Consider the following 19,884-nt stretch of genomic DNA (forward strand, 5'->3'; position numbering starts at 1 on the left):
TCGCGAGATGAATCTAATGAGCATACTTAATCCATAATTTATAACAGTAATGCTATAGTAACCATTCGCTAATTATAAATTAATTGGACTTATTAGATTCATCTCGCGATTTATAACCCATCCGTACAAAAAGTTTTGTAAATAGATTTTATTTAGTACTCCGAAATAGCAAGATTCTCTTTCAAAACATTTACGCCAAACGAACTAAACATGAAGATAGAGCGACTGACATATACTCCCTCCGTCCCATAAAAACTGTTCGTTTAATCTTCAAATTTTATCCCACAAAGACTGTTCGTTTAAATTGCAGTAAAGTCCATCTAAAATAATATCAAATACTAAGAAATAATTGCATTGAGAAAGCATAGAGCCAATCAAATGTTCAAGTGGATGTTACTTTTCTTATTCCAATGCTTTGCATTTATTGAGAATCTAGGGAACCAAATAAACAACGCAGTTTTCAGTCACATCTACTGTGGTTAATTAGGGGTAGCATGGTCAAATTCCACTATTAGTACTATATCTGAAATTTTCTAAACAAACTATCTTTATGAGACGGAGGGAGCAGATCTATTTAGATGTGCTAAAGTTAAGTGCTAAACTTTAGCATTTATTAGCACTTATATCTATACTAATAAAGTTTTTAAGTTTTAACTAAATTTTAGTCCACCATATATTAGATGGGCTAGTACTAAAGTTTAGCAATTGCACCTATTGTCACTTGGATCCAAACGGGATCAAAGTCATAAACATAGAGACACCTAGGCTACCGGCTCCCTTAAATTACTGAATGCGCTTAACTCGTCCTTAAATTACTGGCACTAAGAGAAACTCTAATAGATTGATCTTTCCCTATCCTCTTTCTCACCATATAAGAAAATCTTCTTTCTTAATTTCAACATATATAGAAGAAGTGCTCTAGCAGATTGATTTCCCCCTTTCTATATGGAAAGAGAGATGTGATGTCTTCTGTTTTTATTAGGGATTGGAGAGAAATTATTGGGGATTGAGAAAAAATAAAAGGAAAAGGGAGATAGAAAATCAATCTGTTGAAATAGGTTTTTTCAACATCAATCTCCTATATTAAAAAAAATGAAAAAAGAAAAAAAGAGAAAGATCAACCTGTTGGAGTGCTCTAACCTCACCAAACCGTCCCCAAATCTCTTCCCCCCACCAATCGTGAATTCGTGATTCGTGAAGCACCGGCCCGTTGTCTCGTACTCTCGCGTGCTCGTCGCCGGGCGAGGGCGAAATGCGGCGCCCGCGCGGCACCAGCGACGGCGACGAGGATCCCGGCGAGGAGGAGGAGGAGGAGGAACGGCGCCAGGCTGCGCCCCCGTCGGGGAAGGACGGCCCCGGGGACGCGCTGTGGCGGTGGCGGAACAAGAGCCTCTCCGAGGTGGTGCTCTCGTGGTCCGTGGACGAAATCCTCGACAAGGACCTGCTCCGTGACAAGGTGAGGAGCCCCTTGCTTGCTTATACGCGCTCGTCCGCTCGGTGCTGGGCACCTGGCGTGCGTGCGTGGCGGATGATCTGTGCGGATCTGATGAACTGCATTTGGGGTTTTGCGCGTCAATGGGGGATTCCTCCCCTTCTCCTGGGCTATTTTAGGTATAGGTGGTGCCGTTTTGGCTGCCCCCATTTTGCCTAGGTGGAGAATTTGGTTTAGAATTCATTTTTCTTTTTAGCGCCACCAGTGAATGATTCATGGATTATGCATTATGCATTCTGTTGTTCGAATTGCACCTAGGTCTGTGAGAACTTTTAGGTCTCCTGGTTGGGTTTAGACAGTGCCACTGGCATAGGCTATAACTACCCTGCTATCTGAATGTTTACATTTCATTCACCTTATCTGCCTATGGTATTTATCTATTGGAGTCAAAATGTTTCTGTTGCATTACGAATAGAATGTTCTTATGTTCTTTAGCAGATTTATGGACTTAATTTACCGAATGCACTCAAACTGCCTTATAAGTTTTATGGACTGGTTTCTTGCAAACCACTAAGAAAAAAAAATCTGTGGATTCATGGAAGTGGAATATTTTTACAGGTGTTGAAGATACCAGAGACATTTAGCACCATGGAGCATTACATGACATCGTTCTTCGGGCCACTTTTAGAAGAGGTCAGGGATGATATGTGTTCAAGCATGGAGGACATCTCTAATGCACCATATGCAGATCTGCTCTATGTTAATTCAATGAGGAACGGGAAGAAGGGATCATTCGAGATCAGTCTTGGCAGATGGAGGGGAACATCTCATGGTTGTGGGATCGATAACTATAAGCCGAAAACTGCAGATGTGCTGTTGATTTCAGAAACAAGACCGGCAAATCAATCTGATATTCTCAGACAGTCCAAATCATGTGTCATCGTGTGGGTCAGCAAGGTTAAGGGAAATAAGATGACAGTTAAGGCATCACGGATGATGGAGACTGGGGCACAAGGAGATGAACGGCGACAAATGGGTGTTAATAAATATGATAAGTCGTATTCTGAAGGTTCGGATGAGTCTTGGGATATGCTAGATCAAGAAGCAGTAGCTTCAAAATCTAGATACTCGTCTGCCCATGACATTGTCCGGAAAGAACGAGCCAAAAAGTGCAGTGGACAACATGGACAAAATGAGACAGAGACACACAAGTCATCAAGGCGATGGTCCTTCTGTGCAATGTTCCTAACTAATATGGTAACATATGACCGTGTTTGGGTTGTGCTTCGAAGAGGTTTGACAATGGATTCAAAAATCATCCATAGCATGTTGGGCAGAAACAATTATGTGAGTTTTTCTGTTACAATGTTAGGTCCCTTGACTAGTTTGCAGTGTACATGTTAGGTTGCATAGTTGTATCTGAATGGCAAAAGGATGGTATGCTTTCGATCATCACGTATATTGCTTTTTCTGTTATATATCTTTTATGAGATGTGAATGAAGTTGATAAGAATTTCTAGTTTGCATTGTTTACGTAATGGAACAAATATCTATCTATACTTTAGATACTTGCATGTTTTTGAACTATACTTTAGAATCTTGGTTTCACTGCTGCGCACAAACTTGCATTTATTCTTTTCATTTAATTAATATCCCGATGTTAATGATATGTGCCTTCAGGAGCTTCATAAATGATTCCAAGAATGTCACACACTACCTCAAATTATTTGAAATGACTAATGAAATCAAACCCCATCTTTTTTACTTCCGGGCAATTGGTCTAATTAACTGTATATTGCAATTGTGGATTGGAATTGATCCTCCCTACGGTGCTGAATGTTGGCCTACAAAAAGACGACATGTCCAGCAACTGAGTGTAGCAGAGATGCGGATATTGCGGTGGTTTTGCGGGCAGACAAGGAGGGATAGAGTCCGGAACGAAGTTATTCGGGATAGGGTCGGGGTGGCACCAATTGAGGAGAAGCTTATCCAGCATCGGCTGAGATGGTTTGGACATGTCCAACGAAGGCCTCCTGAGGCGCCGGTGCGTAATGGGGTTCTTGAGCGGGTCGATAATGTAAAGAGGGGTAGAGGTAGACCTAAACTGACGTGGGATGAGTCGGTTAAGAGAGACCTTAAGTATTGGAATATCTCTAAAGAGATAGCTTTGGATAGGAGCGCTTGGAGACTAGCTATCAATGTGCCTGAACTTTGAACTTATTTCTTTCGGGTTTCATCTCTAGCCTACCCCAACTTGCTTGGGAAAAAAGGCTATGTTGTATACTTATGTTACCACAATATGTATCCCCTATTGTTATATTACAAAACATCAGTTTGAACATCAGGGCCTTCATTGACATTGCCAACTTTTTTATTAATTAGTTTCAACTTCATATGGCACCGAATTAATGTGCTGCATGCCTTGTTCAGACAATCCTACAGTTGTGTGTCATTAACTGTCTGCTTTGTTTACATATTTGTTTATTGAACTCCTATGTTGTTGTCTTTTGTTCATTGGCTCTGAAGTTTTCAAAATGGTGCTGCAGGCTCCTGGACGTTGTAAATACTGCAGCAATAATTCACTTGATGAAATCAAGGGCGATCTATGCAACTTTAAGCTGAATGACTCACAGCTTGATGCAGTAGCAAGTTGCATTTTGGCAAGTGAATGCAGTCACAGATCTTCTGTAGGGTTAGTTTGGGGCCCACCAGGCACAGGTAAAACTACAACAGTTGCAGTGATGCTACAAATGCTTCTGACGAAGGAACAAAGAACTCTTGCATGCGCTCCAACTAACATGGCTGTCCTGCAAGTAGCTTCTCGTCTTCTTGAGCTGATTGGGGACTTCTCTGCGAGACAACATTATTCATTAGGCGACATCATTTTATTTGGTAACAAGGACCGTTTGCAAGTTGGCAAGTTCTTGACAAAAATATATTTGGATGATCGTGTCCAGAAGTTGTTGAGCTGCTTCAACCGAAAAAATGGGTGGAAGCATTGTGTGGATTCTGTCATAACATTCCTAATAAATTGCATTTCTCGGTACAGAATATCTGTTGATATACAAGGAAGCAGCAATGCATGCAACCTTACCTTTAAGAAGTATTTTACAAGTAGATTTAGTGCTTTAGCCAGGGAATTGGCAGGATGCATCGATACATTCTATTACCATCTACCAAGGGGTTCCCTAGGCAAGAACTTTGATAGGATGATGTTCGCCAAAAGTTTGGTTGATAAATTGCAGCAGTTGCTGAGCGCAGATGATGTCTCTGATGAGACTCTTTTTACAATCTTCAAGCCTGCTGATGATCTTCCTGATTCTTCTAGTAGTCATGATGACCTAATAGATGACGCAGCTGATGATCTTCATGAATGTGATATTTCTTCAGATAGCCCTTTGGACATTAAAACCCTTTGCATAAAAACTCTTATGGCTCTTTCGAAGATGCGGCTTCCTTGTGAAGACAGTGAGCCTTCAATCCGGGACTTATGTTTGAAACATGCTAAGCTTATATTTTGCACTGCTTCTAGTTCATATGAGTTGTTCAGACTGCAAAGCGTGAAGCCTATAAGCATCTTAGTTATTGACGAGGCAGCTCAGCTAAAAGAATGTGAATCACTGGTTCCTCTATTGCTCCAAGGGATAGAACATGCTTTACTAATTGGGGATGAAAACCAGCTATCATCATTGGTAAAGAGCAAGGTACAAATTTGTTATGAGATCATTTTGAACATCATGTTCTCTTTTTATCATCCGCATGTTTTCTTACCAGTAATCATATTTAGATTTCTATAGTTGCTCATACAGCCTCGCTATGACGTGCTAGATTGCTAAAGATGCTGACTTTGGACGAAGCCTCTATCAGAGACTGTGTGCAATGGGTTACAGCAAGCACTTGCTGGAAGTACAATATAGAATGCACCCCTGCATCAGCAAATTTCCAAACGCCAACTTTTATGATCATCGGATTTCAGATGGTCCCATTGTAAAGCAGGAAACCTATGTCAAGAGTTATCTCCCTGGTCCTATTTTTGGAGCTTATTCGTTCATTCATATTGACAATGACATGGAGATGCTTGATAGCCTTGGTCAGAGTTCCAAGAATATGGCTGAGGTTGCTGCAGCTGCCAATATAGTCGAAAGACTTGCAAAAGGTACGTTTCAAGGCTTCAACTTTCACATAACATGCTGGAAGAACTAACATTCAGGTTGACGCCATAAGAAACCTACTTAGTACTATTAATGTTTGACAAAGTGTTCTGTATGTTTAATAGATCTTGGACACTAGGCTATTTGATAACCTTTTAACATGGAATAGGTCATTGATAGTGTCATGTCTGACCTGTAATATCGAAAATTTTATCGTTCCACTAATATCAATGTTTTGTACAGGTGGGCCTTTATCCTGTTGCTAATGGAAAGAAGTGGTTGACCTATGTACTTTGGCCTTATGTTTGCATATTTAATTTTTTGAGAAAAATTTACATATTTATTGTGTTAGTATACATGATAAGAATAGGAGATTACCTCTTCATTTACTAGAGTAAAAAAATATCGGATTTGCATGCAGCCGTTTTACGAATGTAACATGCATTTATAATTTTTAGTCTCTGCATCTGTTCAATTAGCACACACCCGCACATGCATCCTAGCCTAGGTGTATGGTTACCATTCTTCATTGCTTACTACCAAGATCATCATGTTTTTCATTCTTTTTATTTTTATCAGGTGTGCATGTCTCTGTTTCGGTTAAAACAATATTCTGAAAGAAATATTTTATGAACTATGTTTATCTATTCTCTGGATTTTGAATAAAGCTAACTAGTGTTTTTTTTTTGTCTAAAACAACTGTAGAATGCTCTGAGAAAAAGCAGAGGACGAGTGTTGGTGTAATATCTCCTTATACGGCCCAAGTAATCGCATTGCAAGATAGACTTGGAAGAAAGTTTGAGAAACATGACTTTCTATCTGTTACAGTAAAATCTATAGATGGATTTCAAGGTGGTGAGGAGGACATTATATTGATTTCAACAGTTCGGTCCAATAAAGATGGGAAAGTAGGTTTCCTATCTGATGCTGGGAGAATTAATGTGGCTTTGACAAGAGCAAAGTACGTTGTACTAGTTTGGTGATGTTAACACACCATTCCCACTACCATTTCAATTCAGTCATTGCTATGTTTCTGTACAGGTACTGCCTTTGGATCCTTGGAAACGGAACCACTTTACTGGCAAGCAATTCAATATGGGCTGATTTAGTCCGTGATTCAAAAAGACGTGGATGCTTCTTTGATGCTTTTCGGGATAAGGACTTAGCAGAGGCAGTCATGCTTGTAACTAAGCCTGAGCCATGGAAACAAATAGAACAGGTATTCTGGAATTTTAAATCCTCTCTTTTTTTTGGTGAGAGAAAGAGCTCCATATACCCTGTTTGTTAGGCATGTGTTTACTACCTTGATAGTTTTTGATAATTTCCTGTCCTCTTTAACAAAATCATAGAGTGAACTCTACAACTACTTAGTACATCCCTATACTAACAGTTTGTGATAATTTCCTGCTCCTCTTTGAGTCTACTCACTCGAGGATGCAGATAGGAGTAGTTGCTCAAGTGTAAAGACATTATGAGGGTTGCCAACTTGCACAGTCAGATCCTTTCTGCTAATCTTGTTAGAGTGCCGCTCTGCCCTGACACAGATTCCTGAAACATCCTGGAGTGGGAAATAGGAGTATAGAGATGAGTATGATATATCATAATATACTTGAAAGACATCACTTGTTTGCATTTTCTGGCTATGCTTTGCTAACGATGCCATTTCCAATATTTTCTCGTCCAGTCACATATTGTTCTGCAACATTATCATTTATGCTATTTGCTCCTTTTCTTTATGTCGGGTGTATTAGGATTTGAAAAGGGTCAAAGTCTACAGTTTTTGAGCAACAATTTTTCAAATTATATACATATTTAGTATCTAAAAGTTTGAATCTCTAGATTCATATTCTTGTATCTATAATATGACGGATTTTGTAGCAATTGATAATGTGGTCTGAAGAAAATTAATGGTCAAAGTTTACTTTTGAAGGCTTTTTCAAATCCTTGTATGCCCTACAAGTTACATAAAGAAAAGGAGGAAATTTTCCCTCATAAGATTTGTAGCGTAATACCATTTTGCTTGCAAAGCTCTGTCGAGTGTTGACTCAAATGCTTTACAATTATTCTTTGTGCACTTTGTCAGAGGAATGACCGCGCAAATCTTGGAAATGGAGTGCTGTCTTGGTCATCAACATGTGATGTGTCTGTCAAGAACAACGCACCAAGAAGATGGAATGAGCTTCCACTTTCAGTCAGAACTTCAAGTGACCAGCATAGTTCTTTGGAAGGGTATCGAGGATGGCCCAAGCAGCATCTTGGGCCCCAACCCCACGGCAGGCCGTATTGTGAGCCAGTGCAGGGTAGTTTTCAAACTAGTAATGGAAGGCATGCTCCTAGATCAGCCCGTATGGAAGAATCACATGGCCAAATTAGTGTTCGTGGTGCATGGCAGCATCCAAGAAGCTACTGCAACAGGGAGTATCAGAATAGGACTGTTTATCCAGAGTCCCAGAATGTGGTAACTTATCCGTACCAGGGCAGTTCTTTCCAACAAAGGTTCCATTCATATGGAGTTGACAGGCAATTCAGTAGTTTTCAACGACAAGAACCACGTGGTCAAATTGGCAGTCGAGACAGAGGAAGACCTTCCTGTCTTCAGAGGGGAGGTAGGGGAGGATGGCGTGAATGGTATGTTTACTGTCGGGCAGAAAAGCCTCACAGTTGGGTGCAAAATGTTGCTTCTGAAACTGGACTATGCAAACGGCTAGCTCCTGAGCAGCGAGGGACAAAGAGGGACTGGTGTGAAGCAGAATCATCAGATTCACCACAACAGGACAACAGAAAAATGAGACCTGAATGTGCGGATCAACTTCCTAGGCAGGAGTATCATGGAGGCTCTGGAGAGCTCACCTACAAACTGCATGCTCCAGAGCATGGAGGGGTGAAGACAGATGGGTGCAAAGCTGAAGCATCAAGTTTGCCGGTCCAGGGTGACTCAAAATCAACACCTGAAAGGGCAGATCAATCTCATTGTACTACGTGGGACAGCAGTTCTGGTGCCTTTTCTCGTGAACTTCCTGTTTCTGAGCAGGAAGGGGTGGAAATAGACTTGTCTGAAGCAGAAACATCAGATATACCATCTCAGGCTTTGAACGGCAGTTCTGAAGCATCTCATGAACCTCCTATTCCTGAGCAAAGAGGGATGGAAACAGACTTGTGTGAAGTAGCGGCATTGGATGCAGCAAATCAGCTCCAGGATGGCAGTTCTGAAGCAATTTCGCAGACTGATTGTTCCCGAGTAGGGAGGGGGCAGAAATAAACTTGTGTGCAGCAGAAGCATCAGCTGCACCAACTCAGGCTCGTGGTGGCTGCTCTGAAGGATCCCTCGAGCTGCCTGTTCCTGAGCAGTGAGGATGGAAACTGCCTTGTGTGAAACAGGAACATCAGATGCACATGCACCATCAGGCTCAGGATGGCAATTCTGGAACTGCTTCACAACTGCCTGTTCGTGAGCAGCGAGGAACTGAAACCAACTGCCTGGTTCCTGAGCAGCGAGGAACTGAAACTGACTTGTGCGATGCAGAAACTTCGCCAGAACAGCAGGACAACATAGAAATAAACCTATAACTATAGAATCAGATAGGCAGACATTTTTGAATGTTGATATGTTTGTTACCCTTTTTTTTTCTGCTCTGTATAGGCTATATAATCTTGTAACCCTCACATTCAGAAAACCTGTGTATAATAAGCATGTAGTGTGTAGATCTTTTTGCCGAAACCTGCATGAGCAGTAGCGTCTAGAATTGCACCAATAAGAGAAAATGTGAATGTTTTTCGACAGGATAAATATCTTACCCCTCGAGCTGCTTTGACGGAGAAATTCATGAGACTCAACTTGTGGACACCTGTTTTGTTGTCTGTTTGCCGGGCAGCTCCTTTCTGCGGTTTGCAGCCAGCACCAGCCCTGCCCGTTGGTATTTGCCCATCGGGGACGCTGTTGCAATGTACTCTCTGCACGACTACAGAGTACAGCCTACGAATCAGCGGCGGGAGTGGCCTGCCCCGCTCTCCGTCGGCGTCGGCGATGCCGTGCTCTGGGCGCTGCCAAGCCGGGGGAGGAACCACGGAAGGTTAGGAAGGATGGAGTGGGGCTCTGGGGGCTGCTCAAGCATCACTGCATCAGGAACCAACTGTTGCTACAGCTTGCTGGGTTGCGTCAGCGGACGGGCAGCGCTGGAGCCTGGAGGCCGCACTGCTTGCCTGCATGAAAGCGTCACTGCTTGCGTGTCCAGTCGGCCGGTCCGGTCGGCCGCCGTCGTTCGTGACAGCACGAAGCCGCGCGTCAGCAGGCGTTGTGCTTGGTTAGACGATTTCTTCCATGCGCACCGCTATTAGCGAGCAGACGAATACGGAATACGTCGATAGCCATGCCTGGAAAAACTTCGAAAGGTATCACGCTCCTCTACACACACAGCTTCATTGCTTCGGTGTAGTGAATGGAGCTATGCACATACCCGTTACTGCGAAGTAAACATGCAAACAGTTGCTGTGGTGTACAGATGATATGCACTGAGATGAACAAAGTTATATAAGTTACATTTTCTAAATCTGAAGATGGGATTTGCATGTTTACACACAATAGCAACCTGAGATTCTAAAAAGCCTTTCCTCGTATAAAAAGCTGGGCAAGCTCGGGAGCAAGGGTGGTAGCTTTTTCACTCTGCCTTCCTGTATTTACCATGCTGTGTAGACTATCCATGAGAGGGCCAGCTCTCTAATGGATTGGGTGGTACTGCGTGATCCCTCGCTTTGGAGGCAGTTTCCGTAGAATGAAGAGCACCAGAGCTGAAGGCACGATCTCAACCAGCTGCAATGCAGTAGGTGAATTCAGGCGGTAAATTAGAAAGAACTCAGGTTACTGGACTGGAAGGTGCGAAATATTAAAGATATATGGTAAATCAGGGTTCTCACTGGATGCTTTTAAGTTATTGTTCTTTCAAGATTGAACATGAAAGGCACACAACATTTCTTCACTAAGCAAAAACCATTAAAAGGTGAAACTAAGCAAAGTAAGCTGACCATTTACATTAGCACAAGTCTAGGTTTTGTATGGTATCTGTCACTGATTTGCAGAATACTACATAATAAACTATAACAATTGCATGCATGGATGTTGACTAAGTTATGTCCATATCTTAATATCCAAATGCCACTTGGTCAATAGCAAAATTGGTAAACTGACTGATTGATGCAAGCAGAACTTCACAAGGAAAATAGCTTAACTGTAAACATTCATACCAAGTAATAGAAGAAGTTCAGGATCGGATGGTTCAGAACATCAAGATCTGCAGCTTTATCAAATGCATTAAGGCACATCTGCAATATACATGTGGAGTTAGTGGGTTCCTCTCACCTACCTACCAAGTACCAAAATAAATTGGTAGCATAGACTAGTGCAAAGAACATGCAAGCGTTTACCATGACGCATCTGATCAAGAAGCAAGAAAAGCAGATTGTAGTCACATAGCCAACCTGCATTACAGTATACAGGCATACAGTATTAGCACATAATGTATATAAATCCCCGAAAAGTTTTCAGACGAACAGAAACGAAGTGTACCTCCTGCAATTTCTTACGCCTTCCTTTTGATTCTACAGGGAAACGCTGCAACATCAGGAATAACCTGCGGAAAAATGACAGAACATCAGATGCCATCTCAGTCAGGAAGGTTTAAGCTGTACTACATGCATCCTTGGTAGAACACGTCTACAAATATCAAAAACAAGGGTATTGTCACAGGGAAGATCTGCACGCCAGTATGCAATGAGCAATATATTACTAGCACACAAAACAACTGCTACATATCCTGTTGTTGCTTGTAAAATTGTTGTTACAAAGCATGATTCTGTAATTTTCAGTGGAGAGGTGGTCCAGAACTAGAGTTTACCAATCTAGGCACACAACACCCGGTAAAAAGAGTAAAGAACGGTTCCATATTTTCAGTGATGACTGATGAATATATCATTCATTAGTGCAATGTGCATCCAGAAAAGAATGTTACCTTCCCCCATAGAGAAGAAACCCAAGAGCTGCAAATAATGATACACCTGAAAAGCATATAACACGTCATCAGCTGAAAAGATCAAGAAATTGACAAAGTTTAATGCAGCTTTACATGGGGTCTTCAAGTCAGCCCACACCAGTAAGGAAATAAGAGATACAGCAAACCATTGTGTTGGAGTATATTGAGCCCATATGTATAAAGGCCCATCTAGAGGCCCATGTATTGGATCCATATATACCCACCCATCTAGGGTTGGAGGAATAGAGGAATTATTCCCGTCATTATGGTATCAATAGCCTAGGTTAAGGTTTTCCCCTCTGTTTCCAGCCGCCGGTTCTCTGCTGCCTGCCGCCGCCGGCTCATGGCCGGCCGGCCGCCGGCGCCGCCGGCCTCCGCCTCCTCCTCCTTCCCACCCCTCACTTCCTCTGCTCCCTCTCCCTCCTCTGCTCCCGCTCGCGCGGATCTGGGCGCCTGGGCCCGGCCGCCGCCGCCCGGGTTTCCTGCCGCCGCCGCTCGGTCCATGGACACCCCCGGCCGCTGCGCTCGTCCTTGCGGGCGCGCCGGTCGGGGACGCCGCCGCGGGAGCCGCCGGCCCGGGCGCCGCCACTGGAGCCGCTGGCGCGGGCAACGCCGCACGCGCCGCAGGCACGGGAGCCGCGGGATCCTCTGCTCCGGCTGATCCTCTGCTCCAGGCCGCCGCGGGAACCTCCGCTCCAGACCACGCTCTGCTCCAGGCGCCGCGGGAGCCACAGCTACAGGGGCCGCCGCCCGCACTGGGCCCCTGCAGCCTGCCCTGGCCCCCCTGCAGCCCGACGCCGCCGCTGCCGCCGCAGCTACGGGCGCGGGCGTCGGGGCTGCGGGGGCCCAGCAGCACGCCACCGTCGATCAGGCTGCCCTGCGGGCCGCAGCGCAGCTGCTGCAAGCCGCGGGTGCCGATCCGGCCGCCCTGCAGGCTGCAGCGCAGCTGTTGCAGACCGCGGGCGCCGATCCAGCAGCCGCCGCTGCGGCCCACCGCGCCGCCGTCGCCGCCGGGAAGCAGCCCACTGACGCCGCGCCCGATCCCACGTGGTCGGGCCTCGGGATGTCTCCCGCGGATGCGACGCTCGCCGCCGCCGCCATACGCGGGCAGCAGGCCGACGCCGCTCTGGCTGCGGCCCTCCTCGCCGCCAAGTCGGAGGCTTCGGCGGCCCAGGAGCGGGTCCGCGTGGCTGCCCTCGCCTGGGAGCGCGAGCGCGCCACGGCCGACGCTCTCGCTCTCCGGGTCGCCGAGGCGGAGCGCTTCTTCCGCGTCTCCTCCGGCCAGCCTGTCGACCCCGAGCACGGCGCCTCGTCCTCCCACCAGGCCCCGCCCACTGGATCTGGAGCCCGGTACGACCCGACCGACCCCATGGTCGCCCAGCTCCACCTACAGGCCGCCGGCGTCCAGAACATCAGGGCCCTGGTCTCCGTCATCCTCGACCCCGCGTCCTCCTCCTACGGCCGCTGGCGGGACCAGGTCCTCCTCACCCTTCGCCGCTACGCCCTCGACGACCACGTCCTCGTCGACTCGCCGATCGAGGCGCGAGACGTGACGTGGCTGCGCCTCGACAGCGTCGCCCTGTCCTGGATCTTCGGGACCATCTCCCTGGATCTTCAGGACCTCGTCAGGACACACGGCGGCACCGCGCGGCAGGCCTGGGTGGCGCTCGAGGGGCAGTTCCTCGGCAACGCCGAGTACCGCGCCCTCCAGCTCGACGCCACCTTCCGCACCTTCGTGCAGGGGGACCTCTCCGTCGGTGAGTACTGCCGGCGGATGAAGAGCATGGCCGATGCTCTTCACGACCTCGGGGATCCAGTGTCCGATCGGGTCTTGGTGCTCAATGTCCTACGGGGACTGAGCAGCACCTACGACCACCTGAAGAGCTGGATCGCCCACCAGAGGCCCTTCCCCACCTTCCTGCAGGTCCGGGACGACCTCGCCCTCGAGGAGATCACCAAGGGTCTCGCGCCCGGATCGTCCTCGCCCACCCCCGCCGCGCTCGTTGCTACTCCACCGACCTCCTCCACTGTTACTCCTCCCGTTGGGCAGAACGGAGGAGGGGGAGGCCGTGGACGTCGCCGGCGACGGGGTGGTGGTGGTGGCACTGGTGGCCCTGCCTCTGGCAACACCGGTACCGGTGGGGGCCGTCGGGGCGGCGCGTCGACACCGGCTCCGGCTCCCGCTCCCACCCCTGCTGCTGGAGGTACGCCCTGGCCATCCTTCAGCAACCCATGGTCAGGGCGCATCTCGATGTGGCCGTTCCAGGGTCCGGGAGGGGGGCCTCGTCCTCAGCTCCAGCCGGCGGCCATGTTCACTGGCGCTGCTCCACTCTTCGCGCCTTCCTGGACCCCGCCCGCTCAGCCCAGCCAGCAGCCGACCTGGCCTGGGGGGTGGGACCATGCCGCTCTGGCGCAGTCCTTCAGCACCATGGGACTGACGCCGCCGACCAGCACCGAGTGGATCGCCGACTCGGGCGCCTCGTTCGACACCACTCCCGATGCTGGTATCCTCTCTTCTGTCCGACCCCCACACCCCTCTTGTCCTTCTTCTATCATGGTTGGTGATGGGTCTTGCCTTCCTGTCACCGCCGTGGGTTCTGCTCCTCGTCTTCCTCATGTTCTTGTTGCTCCTCAAATGGTTCACAACCTTCTTTCTATTCGTCAGTTTACTGCCGACAACTCCTGTTCTATCGAATTTGACTCTTCTGGTCTTACTGTGAAGGATTCGGCTTCCCGGCGTCCACTTCTCCGATGTGACAGCCCGGGGCCCCTTTACACTCTTCGGCTTCCTGCTTCCGCTGCCTCGCCTTCGGCTTCTTCGTCTTCTGCTTTTGCCGTGACGCCTTCTTCCACCACCTGGCACCGCCGGCTTGGTCACCCCGGCCGCGACGTTTTGGCTCAGCTTCGCCGTAGTACCGATGTTCCATGTACTAGGACTCCTGCTGAGCACCTCTGTCATGCGTGCCAGTTAGGTCGTCATGTTAGACTTCCGTTTTATGTTTCTTCTTCGCATGCTGCGCATGCTTTTGATCTCATTCACTGTGACCTGTGGACATCTCCTGTACTCAGCATGTCTGGCTATAGATATTATCTAGTCATTGTTGATGATTTCTCTCATTACTCTTGGACTTTCCCTTTGCGCGCTAAGTCTGAGACCTTCCCCACCCTCCTCCACTTCTTTGCCTGGGTGTCCACTCAGTTCGGCCTCACCGTTAAGGCCGTCCAGTATGACAACGGGCGGGAGTTCGATAACTCCACCTCCCGGTCTTTCTTCCTGTCTCGGGGTGTTCAGCTGCGTATGTCTTGTCCGTATACCTCTCCTCAGAACGGCAAGGCTGAGCGGATGATTCGCACGACGAACGACGTCGTGCGCACCCTTCTGATCCAGGCTTCTCTCCCCCCGCGCTTCTGGGCTGAGAGCCTCCACACCGCCACCTACCTGCTCAACCGCCTTCCGTCCACTGCTTCTCATGCTCCCACTCCACACCACGCTCTTTTCGGTACCCCTCCTCGCTACGACCACCTTCGGGTCTTCGGGTGTGCGTGTTACCCTAACACCTCCGCCACCGCTTCTCACAAGCTGGCGCCCCGCTCGACTCGTGTGTTCCTTGGGTACTCCCCTGACCACAAGGGGTACCGATGCTTTGACCTCACCTCTCGCCGCGTTCTGATCTCCCGACACGTCGTCTTCGACGAGTCGGATTTCCCCTACTCCACCTCCTCCACACCTTCTCCTGATCCCGAGCTCGCGTCTCTGTTTCCGACTGACCCGGTGGTTCAGCCACCGTTACCTGTCTGTCCTTTTCCTGCAGGTTTTCACGGCGCACCGGCACCGCTTCCGGTGATCCCTGCTGCGCCGAGCGCGGCCCCGGGGCCCGCGGTCGAGCCACGCGCGGCCCCCGGACCTCCGGTTGTGCCGCACACGGACCCGGTGTCTTCTGCTGCGCCTCGCGCGGCCCCAGTGCCTTCCCCGGCACCTGAGCGGTACGCTCAGCCGGTGCAGGTGTACCGGCGTCGTCCGGCGCCGAAGCGGTACGCTGAGCCGGTGCAGGTGTACCGGCGTCGTTCCGTGCCGACACCGGCTCCGGCTCCTGCTCCGGAGGCTCCTGCGACGCCGACACCGGAGCCGCCGCCGCCGCCTCCTCCGGCTCCCCCTCGCGCAGAGCCGGAGGTGTACCACCCGCCGGTCATCCATCGGGATCCTCGACATATCCATCCCATGGTGACTCGGCGGATGGCGTCCCAGGCCGCGACTCTCTCCGCCACCGAGGGAGAGCCGCGGGTCTCTCCGGTACCCTCCTCTGTCCGCGACGCCTTGGCGGATCCTCACTGGCGTCGCGCGATGGAAGAGGAGTACGGGGCTCTTCTTGCCAACCAGACGTGGGACCTCGTGCCGCGTCCGTCTGGTTGCAATGTGGTGACTGGCAAGTGGATCTGGACGCATAAGCGTCGGGCTGACGGCACACTGGAGCGCTACAAGGCTCGCTGGGTTCTCCGGGGGTTCACTCAGCGGCCCGGTGTGGACTATGATGAGACTTTCAGCCCGGTTGTGAAGCCCGCTACGGTGTGCACGGTCCTCTCACTTGCGCTCTCGCGCACTTGGCCTGTGCACCAGCTGGACGTGAAGAATGCATTTCTTCACGGCACCTTGTCAGAGACTGTTTACTGCTCTCAGCCTGTGGGATTTATGGACTCGAGTCGTCCGGATATGGTCTGCCGGCTCAACAAGTCTATGGACTGAAGCAGGCTCCACGGGCTTGGTACTCTCGGTTCGCCACATTCTTGCTGACACTAGGGTTCACCGAGGCGAAGTCTGACACGTCTCTCTTCATCTACCGCCGTGGAGATGAGACGGCATATCTGCTGCTATATGTCGATGACATTGTGCTCACAACTTCCAGTCAGCAGTTGCTTCAGAGTGTCATCTCCTCTCTGCAGCAGGAGCTCGCTATGAAGGATCTTGGTCAGCTCCACCACTTCTTGGGCGTCACTGTTGAGCCTTGCCCGTCTGGTCTCCTTCTGCACCAGTGGCAGTACGCCCTCGATATTCTGGAGCGGGCTGGGATGACAGATTGCAAGCCCTGCTCCACTCCAGTCGACACTCAGGCGAAGCTATCTGCTGATCTGGGTGATCCAGTGGCAGACCCTACAGCCTACCGGAGTCTGGCCGGCGCTCTGCAGTACCTCACCTTCACCAGGCCGGACCTCACCTATGCTGTTCAGCAGGTCTGTCTCCACATGCATGATCCCCGGGAGTCCCACCTTGCTGCGCTGAAGCGTCTCCTCCGGTACGTCCGTGGCACTGTGGACCTCGGCCTGGTACTTCACCGCTCGTCCTCTGCTGAGCTGGTGGTCTACACCGACGCTGACTGGGCTGGCTGCCCGGACACTCGTCGCTCCACCTCCGGCTACGCCGTCTTCCTGGGCGGCAACCTGGTCTCCTGGTCGTCCAAGCGGCAGCCGGTTGTCTCCCGCTCCAGTGCCGAGGCGGAGTACCGGGCTGTCGCTAACGGCGTGGCGGAGGCGTCCTGGCTGCGACAGCTCTTGGCGGAGCTCCACAGCCCGCTCGCCAAGAGCACTCTCGTCTACTGCGACAACGTCAGCGCCGTGTATCTCTCCACCAACCCCGTCCAGCATCAGCGGACGAAGCACGTGGAGATCGACCTACACTTCGTGCGCGACAGAGTCGCCATCGGCGATGTTCGGGTAGTCCATGTCCCGACTACCTCCCAGTTTGCTGACATCTTCACGAAGGGGCTGCCCTCGTCGACATTCTCGGAGTTTCGATCCAGCCTCAACGTAGCCGGTGGCTAGTTGTGGCTGCGGGGGGGTTTTTAGCCCTTTTGTGCTCTACTTGTACTCTCATCTTGTCCAGTCTTGAACACCGCTGCGTCGGTTGTTCAGACTGCGGGGGGTGTTAGCTTTCTTGTTGTCCAGTCTTGAACACCGCTGCGCCGGTAGTTCAGACTGCGGGGGGGTGTTGGAGTATATTGAGCCCATATGTATAAAGGCCCATCTAGAGGCCCATGTATTGGATCCATATATACCCACCCATCTAGGGTTGGAGGAATAGAAGAATTATTCCCGTCATTACATTGTTTTATGAAGATGGGTTCTGAAATTTGCTAAAAAGAATTCTACCAATAATGACTTCCATAAGCTCTCAATGTAATACGACTACATGAGATGAACATCTACTGCACTCCATGAATACCAAGATTTAATGATTTTTCGTTTTTATATTATATAGGAATAAATGATCCATATATATTATATATGAATAAATGATCCATATGGATGGCTTGACATGGGAGGGAAATGAAGCAATACTTACCTGCAAAGAACATCTTTGACATGATGACCATAACTCGAACTGGTTTCCACCACAAAACCAACCATAAAATTATCTGAAATTTATTGACGCCAAATTAGTACAGAATGATTTGCTTGTCTTGGATCAAAAAGCATATACAATAAGCCAGTGTGACCGTTTTCCAGTACATATCAAGATATCAGAGAGTACAGAATTACAGCATGTAATTAAGATCCTAAGGATTCTTTTATTAGATAAAGATCTTGATACCAAGTATGTGTGCCCTAAAGACAATTAAGATACTGAACATTTTTAATCATTGGTGGCACCTAAAAGGATTTGTTAAGGCTAATAACACTATGGCATACAGGCCTGGAACAGATGACCAGGGTCCTTCGACCAGCCTGGTGACTGCCACGTTCTTTCGTAGCTCGCATCTATAAGGCTCTCACATATTCTGATGTGGTCAATGTTCAGGGGTACATCACCATAAATTGCCCATTGCCATATCGTACAAAATCATCACATCATAATAAAACCTTTCTGAAAGTTCAACCTAAATTATGAGTTCAATGACAAGTCCTGTCTAGTATGTCACCTGAATTGCATAGACCACACCGTTGATCCAATAGAAAGTTGGCCTAAGCCCATCAGTTGACATCGCACGTGCCTAGAAGACAACATCACAAATTAAGAGGCGGGCGCAATGACATTGTGAAACCATACAGAAAATTGAGGGGCAAGCTACCTGATAATAAATCTCTGCCCAGAACAGCACCAGAAGTGCATACGTCGTGAAGAACGCAAGCCCAGGCATATCGAGAAGCACATGCTGTATTATCTGTGGCACCGCATTGCTTCAAACCATCACTCCATTCCTCCAACAAATTCATCACACCAGTATAGAATAGATAGAATCATCACGAAATCAGAAACAAACCTCAGGCTGTAAGAGTTGGACATTGCACCGCAGCACAAACACGACCGACCGCACTGCAAACAGGGAGAGCGATCATTGACACCGATTAGGCCACCAAATCGAAACAACAAAAGCCAATGAAAGCAAAACAACATAAATGCTTCGCTCACCGCCGTTCACGAGGAAATTCAGGAAATGGAACACCTTCTGCGTCGTCCAGCCATACTCAGGCACCCTGCACTCTATTCTGATCAATTGGACCTGCCAGGAAAATCATGCACCGCGAATTCAGAATTCCGGACCTCTCAGTGCCGCCCCTCTCCCAATTTCTCCCACGATCCCCCCAGCTCCCTTAAGATTGAGCGCCCACAGATCAAACCAGCGCGGGCAATCGAGCGGAACACCATCTCATAGCGCAATTTTGATAGATCGGGCCGCACGGGGGGTCGAGGTAGCGAAAGAGGGGGCGTGGGGGTGTGTGCTTACCAGCGCGACGGCGGAGACGATGCCGTAGAGCACGGCGAGCGCGTGGAAGATGCGGTCCTGCCACAGAGGCGACTCGTTGACGTCGCGCCACCAGTCGACGGCGCCGTTGAGCACCGAGGCCGACGAGGCCGCCGCGCCCGCGGCCTCCACCGCCAGCACCCCCCTCATCGGCAAGGCAACCGACCGACCCACAGGCGGGGGCAAGGGGCCGACGCGACCAGGAGGAGGCGGCGTCTCCGGAGAGGAGGGAGGCGGATCGGGCCTCGGCGACGCGGGGGCGCCTCGAGACGGGGTGTGGGGAGGATATTTGGATTCGGGCTTCGGTTTCGTTCGCGTGGAGGAAGGAAGGCGAGGGCGAGGAGGAGAGAAGGTTCGAGCCCTGGCCCCCCCGGGCCTCGAGTTGCGTGCGCGCGTGGTGAGGCGGGTGACGCCCACCGGGGCGGTGACCGGATCGCTGGGATGCGGGGCCAGGACACGTGTGCAGGGCCCGGCCGCGCCTCCGTGGGTCAGGTCCACGGCGCTGCAGGCAAGGAGGCGAGCGGGCGGCGCATGGACCGGGT

The 19,884-nt window shown here is 49.5% G+C and overlaps 2 protein-coding genes across 2 annotated transcripts; one reads left to right on the top strand and one right to left on the bottom strand.

Moving 5' to 3' along the window:
• The first annotated feature begins 1,174 nt into the window (after positions 1-1,174).
• LOC120651838 lies at positions 1,175-9,370 on the top strand. The gene is made up of 7 exons (XM_039929475.1): positions 1,175-1,456; positions 2,051-2,779; positions 3,979-5,136; positions 5,261-5,588; positions 6,289-6,544; positions 6,625-6,802; positions 7,667-9,370. The coding sequence occupies exons 1-7, from the start codon at positions 1,253-1,255 to the stop codon at positions 8,840-8,842; spliced, it is 4,029 nt and encodes a 1,342-aa protein (XP_039785409.1). The 5' UTR covers positions 1,175-1,252; the 3' UTR covers positions 8,843-9,370.
• A 676-nt stretch (positions 9,371-10,046) lies between these two features.
• On the bottom strand, positions 10,047-19,732 carry LOC120651841 (tobamovirus multiplication protein 3-like). The gene is made up of 11 exons (XM_039929477.1): positions 19,325-19,732; positions 19,009-19,099; positions 18,860-18,912; positions 18,668-18,760; positions 18,518-18,589; positions 17,941-18,013; positions 11,586-11,631; positions 11,144-11,207; positions 11,002-11,055; positions 10,822-10,899; positions 10,047-10,390 (listed from the first exon to the last, which is right to left on the bottom strand). The coding sequence occupies exons 1-11, from the start codon at positions 19,490-19,492 to the stop codon at positions 10,298-10,300; spliced, it is 885 nt and encodes a 294-aa protein (XP_039785411.1). The 5' UTR covers positions 19,493-19,732; the 3' UTR covers positions 10,047-10,297.
• Positions 19,733-19,884: the final 152 nt, after the last annotated feature.

Source organism: Panicum virgatum, chromosome 9K, assembly GCF_016808335.1.
Source record: "Panicum virgatum strain AP13 chromosome 9K, P.virgatum_v5, whole genome shotgun sequence".
Lineage (NCBI taxonomy): Eukaryota > Viridiplantae > Streptophyta > Magnoliopsida > Poales > Poaceae > Panicum > Panicum virgatum.